Source organism: Trichomycterus rosablanca, chromosome 6 (assembly GCF_030014385.1).
Source record: "Trichomycterus rosablanca isolate fTriRos1 chromosome 6, fTriRos1.hap1, whole genome shotgun sequence".
In the NCBI taxonomy this organism is placed as follows: domain Eukaryota; kingdom Metazoa; phylum Chordata; class Actinopteri; order Siluriformes; family Trichomycteridae; genus Trichomycterus; species Trichomycterus rosablanca.
In genome coordinates, this window is record NC_085993.1 from 46,115,044 (window position 1) to 46,123,103 (window position 8,060).

Below are 8,060 nucleotides of genomic sequence, written 5' to 3' on the forward strand. Positions count from 1 at the left end.
TCTCCAGGTGGGGTGGTCCGGGTCCTTTCTGTGTGGAGTTTGCATGTTCTCCCTGTGTCCACGTGGGTTTCCTCCGGTGCTCCGGTTTCCTCCCACAGTCCAAAGACATGCAAGTAAGGTGAATTGGAGGCACTAAATCGTCCATGACTGTGTTCGATATAACCTTGTGAACTGATGAGTCTTGTAGCTACCGTTCCTGGCATGAAAGTAACCAAAGTGTAAAACATGACGTTAAAATCCTAATAAACAAACAAACAAACAAACATAAGTAAATTAAACTGGTGAGAACACCTGAAGCTTTGTGTGAAATGTTCTAGATGTACCACAGGTTAGAGATAAAAGAATGTACGATACAGTTAAACAGCTCTGAGCTCTCCATGTGAAATGTGCAGTCATTCAGCTCAACACCTGAATCCTTCTCTCAAATTTAAGGCTGTAGAACTGAAAGTTCAGAGAATAGTGATAATGGCTGATGGAGATGAAATAAGAGCCCAGGCAGCTGAGAGCTGTCAGTATGTGATAGTAGTTCAGATTATTAGGATGTACCACATTTACTGGGTTTCTGCTCCCCCTTTTCCACCGACGCCGATCCGGCATGTTTCCACCGAAAAAAAGAGGTTCCAGACAGTGAACTAGGGTTCTAATCTGGCACCACAGAATACTTGGTTTTTCAGCACGAACCGTGACGTCATCTGTGGGCATGTCACAGTGTAGAGGTTTGGGTGCTTTTACATGAGTTTTACATGAATCTTTTAAAGTTCACCTGATTACATTTTGAGCCAGTTTGCCGCTGACATTTGCTGATATTTTGTGTGATATGTGTGATATGACGTGGTAAAAGTGACCCGGACAGTATAAACGCTTAACGTGAAAAATAAAGCTTAGCGTGGCTTGTTGTACTAAAACAATGACCAGTGGATTTCGGCAGTAAGGAGCGCTTATAAACAGTAATAACGAAGCGAAGTTTTGTGTTCCTGTGTGGTACTTTTAGTACATTCAGCCACGTTACGCTTTATTTAGGTGAAGCGTTTTGTGGATTCAGAACCCCGAGCTGCATAAACACCACACGTGAAGTTAATCCAGCTATACACAGATACATGTGGAGCTTTTAGACTGGATTTGATGGTTATTCCACACAAATGGATGTTCGTGTCGTGGAACTTCGTGTCATGGAACTGAGCAAAGCGGCTATTTGCGCCGAGGGTCACGGTGAGAGCGAAGAGCAAAACTCTTCTCACGTCAATGAACTAAAGAAAACAACAACTGCGACAAACACGTCTACGTCTTCTTATCACCGATAGCTGATCAATGCTTTTTACATAAAAACGAACATCTGTAACCAGCACAAATGCTCTCAGGTAATCTAAATGCTCCGCCATCATGTTACTACTCTTTACTTTTGTTGTGTAACGCCCACCGTTGATGATGCATGCTTGGTTCCCAAAACTGGTGGAAATGCGGGTCGGTTCTCTACAAAACATCAAGGTTCGAAGAAACCTGAACAGGACCGGTTCAAGAACCAGAGCTCTTTCGGTGGAAAAGCGCTATGTGTGAGGTTAAATTAATACAGTTTTATAATTAGATACGTAGATGAGTGCTTGAAGTATGAAATGTGCTGTCATTTATTGCACCTTTTGAATCTTTCTCTACACCAGAAAACTTTGGATTATGGGGGTGGGAATAACAGAGAAACATAATTCAGTATGAAATGCATTTAAGTGTCTGGATTAACAGTTGAACTTAGATTCGCTGTCACGATGTCTGCCTGATTCTGTCCGTCTGCTTGACTCTGTCCGTCTGCCTGATTCTGTCCGTTTGCTTGTTTGCCTGACTCTGTCTCTCTGCCGGACTCTGTTTGTCTGCCTGACTCTGTCCGTTTGCTTGTTTGCCTTACTCTGTCTCTCTGCCGGACTCTGTTTGTCTGCCTGACTCTGTCTGTTTGCTTGTTTGCCTGACTCTGTCTGTCTGCCTGACTCTGTCCATTTGCTTGTCTGCCTGATTCTGTCCGTCTGCTTGACTCTGTCCGTCTGCTTGACTCTGTCCGTCTGCCTGATTCTGTCCGTTTGCTTGTTTGCCTGACTCTGTCTCTCTGCCGGACTCTGTTTGTCTGCCTGACTCTGTCCGTTTGCTTGTCTGCCTGACTCTGTCTGTCTGCCTGACTCTGTCCGTCTGCCTGACTCTGTCCGTCTGCCTGACTGTCCGTTTGCTTGTCTGCCTGACTCTGTCCGTCTGCCTGACTCTGTCCGTCTGCCTGACTCTGTCCGTTTGCTTGTCTGCCTGACTCTGTCCATTTGCTTGACTCTGTCTGTCTGCTTGACTCTGTCCGTCTCCTTGACTCTGTCTGTCTGCCTGACTCTGTCCGTTTGCTTGTTTGCCTGTATTTGGTTTGTTTGTTTAGTTTCTTTGTTTGTAAGCCCTGTTAGCTCTGTTTAGCTTTGTTTAGCTCTGTTTAGCCTGTTTAGCTCTGTTTCATCTGGTTAGCCTGTTTAGCCTTTGTTTGTTATCTTTAGACTTTGTCTGTTAGCTTTAGTTCTGTTTAGCCCTGTGGTGTACAAATGCGTATTGAAATCTGAATTGTCTGGAATGGTACAGAAATAAAAACTTAAAGTAAATAAATTATAATAATAATAAAAAAAACACATGCACCTTAGATTTTTCTACCATGTGCCACATTTGGAACAGCATAAACAAGTAGCGGATGAAAGTAACACAATGTGGAAACACCAGTGTGTGTAAACTGTACGTAATTCTATAAAAAGCACAAGCAACTTAAGATTCAGACTCCAATATCAGTTGTTTTTTCTATGTAGCCGCTGAGTGAATCAAAAATACCCGAATCATTTTCTGAAATGCCTGGCTATAGCCTGAAAATGTAAAAAATTGAGAATAGTGATGGTTTCTTTGGAATGATGGAAATAACATACGAGCAGGCAGCTCTGTGCTATCAGTATTAAATACGTTTATGTGCTCAGGGCCAACAGTTCAATCTTTGTGCAAAATTTTCTGGACATAGCTTGGAGTCACATAGTATTAAATTTGGTGAATAACTGTTGGAGATAGAAGTACGAAGAAAAAAAACCTAGAAAAACATTGGTGCCACCTGAAAACGCTGCATGCAAGACAGAATTTACACTGTGGACAGGGTGCCAATCTATCACAGGGCATTACACACTGGCCCATTTACGTCAGTACTCACTCACACCTTAGAGGGCAATTCGGAGCGGCCAATCCACATTCTACACCAACAAATAGCATCTTTCAACCACTGACTCTTTTTCGGGGCTCTTATTTTTCACCCTTACAATCGGACTTCACACCCTACTGATGTTGGGCGAGAAGGCCTGGCTCGCAGTCTCCGCTCTAATTCATCCCAAAGATGTTCTATCGGGTTGAGGTCAGGACTCTGTGCAGGTCAGTCAAGTTCTTCCACACCAAACTCGCTCATCCATGTCGTTATGGACCTTGCTTTGTTAACTGGTGAGCAGTCATGTTGGAACAGGAAGGGGCCATCCCAAGTTGGGAGCATAAAATTGTCCAAAATCTCTTGGTATACTGACGCATTAAGAGTTCCTTTTACTGGAACTAAGGGACCGAGCCCAACTCCTGAAAAACAACCCCACACCATAATCCCCCCTCCACCAAACTTTACACTTGGCACAATGCAGTCAGACAAGTACCGTTCTCCTGGCAACCGCCAAACCCAGACTTGTCCATTGGATTGCCAGACGGAGACGGAGTGTGATTCGTCACTCCAGAGAACACGTCTCCACTGCTCTAGAGTCCAGTGGCGGCGTGCTTTACACCACTGCATCCGACACATTGCATTGTGCTTGGTGATGTAAGGCTTGGATGCCGCTGCTCGGCCATGGGAACCCATTCCATGACGCTCTCTACGCTCTGTTCTTGAGCTAATCTGAAGGCCACATGAAGTTTGGAGGTCTGTAGCGATTGACTCTGCAGAAAGTTGGCGACCTCTGCGCACTATGCGCATCCACTGACCCCGCTCTGTCATTTTATGTGGCCTACCACTTTGTGGCTGAGTTGCTGTCGTTCCCAATCACTTCCACTTTGTTATAATACCACTGACAGTTTGATCAGATGACCTCAGAGATCTGGAAGAAGGATAGGGTTGGAACAAATCTCCTATGTAAGAATCCAAATACGGACTTAAAAACAAACAGAAGGGGACAGTCAGGTGGCGCAGCGGTAAAAACACACGCTAGAACCAGAGCTGGGCTCTTGATACATCGTATCGAGTTTCAGCTCTGCCTGCCGGCTAGGCTGAGCATCCACACGAACAACGATTGGCCTGTTGTTCAGATATGGACGGGACTAAGCCGGATGGGGTCTCTCTCCCATGACTGGTGCAATTACGACCTCTGCTGGCTGATTGATGGCACCTGCAACGAGATGAGAAAAGAGTGCTCTCAGGGTGTGTCTCTCCGTACACAACGCTGAGCTGCACTGCACTCGTCAAAGTGCAGGTGATAAGATGCATACGGCATGCTGCCTACGTGTTGGAGGGGGCGTGGGTTAGCTTCATTCTCCTCAATCAGAGCAGGGATCGGCATTGGTGGAGAGGAAGCATGGTGCAATCATAAAGAAAATACTGTATATATATCTAAAACATATAAAACAAACAGAAGGACTTTGAACTTCATCCACTGCTGAGATTTGAACCCAGAATCCAGGCTGCTAGCCCACAGTGGTAGTGGGCTAGCATACTATTGTGTACCAACAACCTATTGTGTACATCTGAGCTAACATTTACATTTTCAGCATTTAGCAGATGCCTTTATCCAAAGTGACTTACATTACAATTACAGTATACAGTCTGAGCAATTGAGGGTTAAGGACCTTGCTCAAGGGCCCAACAGCAGCAACCTGGCAGTGGTGGGGCTTGAACCAGCAACCTTCTGAATACTAGTCCAGACCAAAACAGCCCTGCAACTGCCATGCACTGTATATTCTGACACCTTTCTATCAGAACCAGGATTAACTTCTTCAGCAATCTGAGCTACAGTAGCTCGTCTGTTGGATCGGACCACACGGGCCAGCCTTCGCTCCATACGTGCATCAATGAGCCCTGGCCGTCCATGACCCTGTTGCCAGTTTACCACTGTTCCTTCCTTGGACCACTTTTGATAGATTCTGACCACTGCAGATTGGTAACACCTCACAAGAGCTGCAGTTTTGGAGATGCTCTGACCCAGTCGTCTAGCCATCTCAATTTGGCCTTTGTGAAACTCGCTCAAATCCTTACGCTCGCCCATTTTTCCTGCTTCTAACACATCAAGTTTGAGGATAAAATGTTCACTTGGTGCCTAATATATCCCACCTACTAACAGGTCCCGTGATGAAGAGATAATCAGTGTAACTTACTTCACCTGTCAGTGGTCATAATGGTATGTCTGGTCCCCCTTCCTTTATGAGAGCACTGTGCGGTCTAAAACCCCAGCTATTGCAAGCTTTGGAACTTCTGACCTCCATGTGAGGGTACCACATTGGAGCTGAAAGATCTTTGCCCTAAGTAAGTCAAATTGGTGATAGCACAGGGGGTTCCACCTTCAGGAAAAAAGAAACAGATTGTAAAATCATAGTTCGATGCATGTAAACGTTCCAGACCAAATAAGCCTTAATGAGACTCCGAAATTCCACTGTATTTACAGACCATTCCACTGCGTGCTTCAGTTGAACCCTGCACTACGCTTTCAGAACACCAATTTGTCCAAGACTTCTAGCATAAACGCTCCTCACTCTGGGACAGCCTCATCGGATTCACACAGCGCCCAGGATTAGATAGCTCTGTTAAAAACGTACAGCTTCATCAGGAACGCTGCTTCATTGCCTGGCTAACTTATTTTCCAGCTCGCTGAGAATAATGAGGGCTGTGTCGACAAATACTTGGAGCAACAAATTCTCATTTGGCAGCTTTTTATTATACAAATGAATACAAAACCAATGAGAATCTAGATGCAGAAAAACATTTATGTCATATCGCTCTCTGAACATGACATGGTAGAGGCTAAAAATACAACCCAAAATCAGAAAAAGTTGGGACAGTATGGAAAATGCAAATAAAATAAAAATGCACATTTACTTTGACTTTTATTTGATTGCACCACATTCCAAAAAAGCTGGGAAGGGGGCAATTTAGGGCTAGTAATGAGGTGAAAAAACTAAACAGGTGATGTCAACAGGTGATTGTAATCATGGTTTGGTACAAAAGCAGCATCGAGGAAAGGCTGAGTCTTTGATGAGCAAAGATGATCAGAGGATCTCCAGTTTGTCAACAAATGTGTGAGAAAATGATTGAAATGTTTACAAACAATGAACCTCAAAGAAGGATTGGAAGGGATTTGCATATTTCTCCTCCTACAGAGCATAATATCATTAAACCATTCAAGGAATCAGAAGGAATTTCGATGCGTAAAGGCCTCAGACGGCACTGCATCAAGAACTGCCACTCAACAATAGCTGATATAACCACATGGGTGAGGGATTACTTTGGCAAACCTTTGTCAAGCACTACAATATAGAGTTACATGCACAAATGCCACTTAAAACTTTACTGTGCCAAAAAGAAGCCTTATGTTAACCATGTCCAGAAGCGGCTTTGACTTCTCTGGGCTCAGAGGCATCTAGGATGCACCATCACACAGTGGGAACGTGTATTGTGGTCAGATGAATCAGCATTCCAGGTCTTGTTTGGAAAAAAATGGAAACTGTGTTTTTTTCATGTTGTCCCAACTTTTTCTGATTTGGGGTTGTATTTGGATTTCAAAAATGCAAATGAGCTTAGTCAGTGCATCTACTGCCACGTTTTATGAGTCTGTTTAGAGTCGGTTGGGGTTAGAGTCGGCAGTAGATCCAGAGCTTAGCTTAGCTCAAAACATTTGCTGCAAGGGCAGGAACCCGGCCCGAACACAATGCCAGTTTATAAGGACACCACACACTCATCCACTTCTTCAAAATGAGGGCAATTTACAGTAGACGTGCTAGTTCTAGCATGTTTTTGGTTCGTGGGAGAAACCTGAAGTACCTAGAGAAAACCCACACTGACAGAGAAAACCATGTGGGTTTGAAGAATGGGGAAAGGTTAATGGTTTTTTGTTCTTTAAATTGCTCTGAGGAGTCAATCATAACAAAAGAGACTGGCGAGCATTTGAAAAGGACTGAGGAAAATATAGATTGCACAACTAGGACTGTAATTACACTTTTCTGTGATTCGCAGGACTGTACAAGCGTGCCAGTGTACAGGACCCTGCAGCAGTCTGCAGCCCCCATCAAAACCTGACAACGGCACTGAAAGGACTTTATTAACCACTAGGTCAGATGGTGCCTATTCGACCATACGCAGCACTCCGTGAACTGACTTCTAGAAAGATGCCGGAGTCAGAGGGGTGATTTACATATAAGCATGTTTTATTCTGTACTACAAGCTCTGTACAAAATGTCCATTTCTTTTTTTTTTTTTATGTGGTCAGACTTTTTTAGTTATACAATCCTAGAACAGAGGGCGGTGATACGCCCGGTCAGTCTTTCATAGGGAATGACATGCTCACACATGCACACCCTGGTCGAATTAGTGTACAGGTGCACCTACTGGCATGTTTTAATAGCTGGGAAGTATCCAGAGTACCTGGAGGCACTAAGTACTGTTTCAGTATTAAATGAGACTAGTTAGAAGTTAGAATGAATAGAATAGAAATGCCTTTATTTGTCAAAAATACATATACAGATGTATCCACAAAGTTGAATCAGTTCATCTGGACACAAGTTTGTTGTAGAGATACGTTTCGTCACTCTTCAGTCGGAACAACCATCCCTGAACCGAGGGGGGGCCTGAGAGTATATCTACCACCATCTTACAACGCCGTAATAGGAGCTATACCCCAATCATGTGTGAAAGGCACACATGGCCATTGTAATTAATGGTCATTGTGATTTGCATATGGACCTGATGACAGATTTCATTGTTATGCAATGGGCGGTGATCAGTCGTTATGCAAATCGTCTGCATATAAGGTTGGGTTATTCACCACCAGCTCAGACTGAAG

The 8,060-nt window shown here is 44.0% G+C and overlaps 1 protein-coding gene across 1 annotated transcript; it reads right to left on the reverse strand.

Moving 5' to 3' along the window:
• Nucleotides 1-1,727: 1,727 nt before the first annotated feature.
• LOC134317347 (octapeptide-repeat protein T2-like) lies at nucleotides 1,728-2,291 on the reverse strand. The gene has a single exon (XM_062998159.1). It carries the CDS (start codon nucleotides 2,289-2,291, stop codon nucleotides 1,728-1,730), a length of 564 nt encoding a protein of 187 aa, XP_062854229.1.
• Between the last annotated feature and the right edge of the window lie 5,769 nt (nucleotides 2,292-8,060).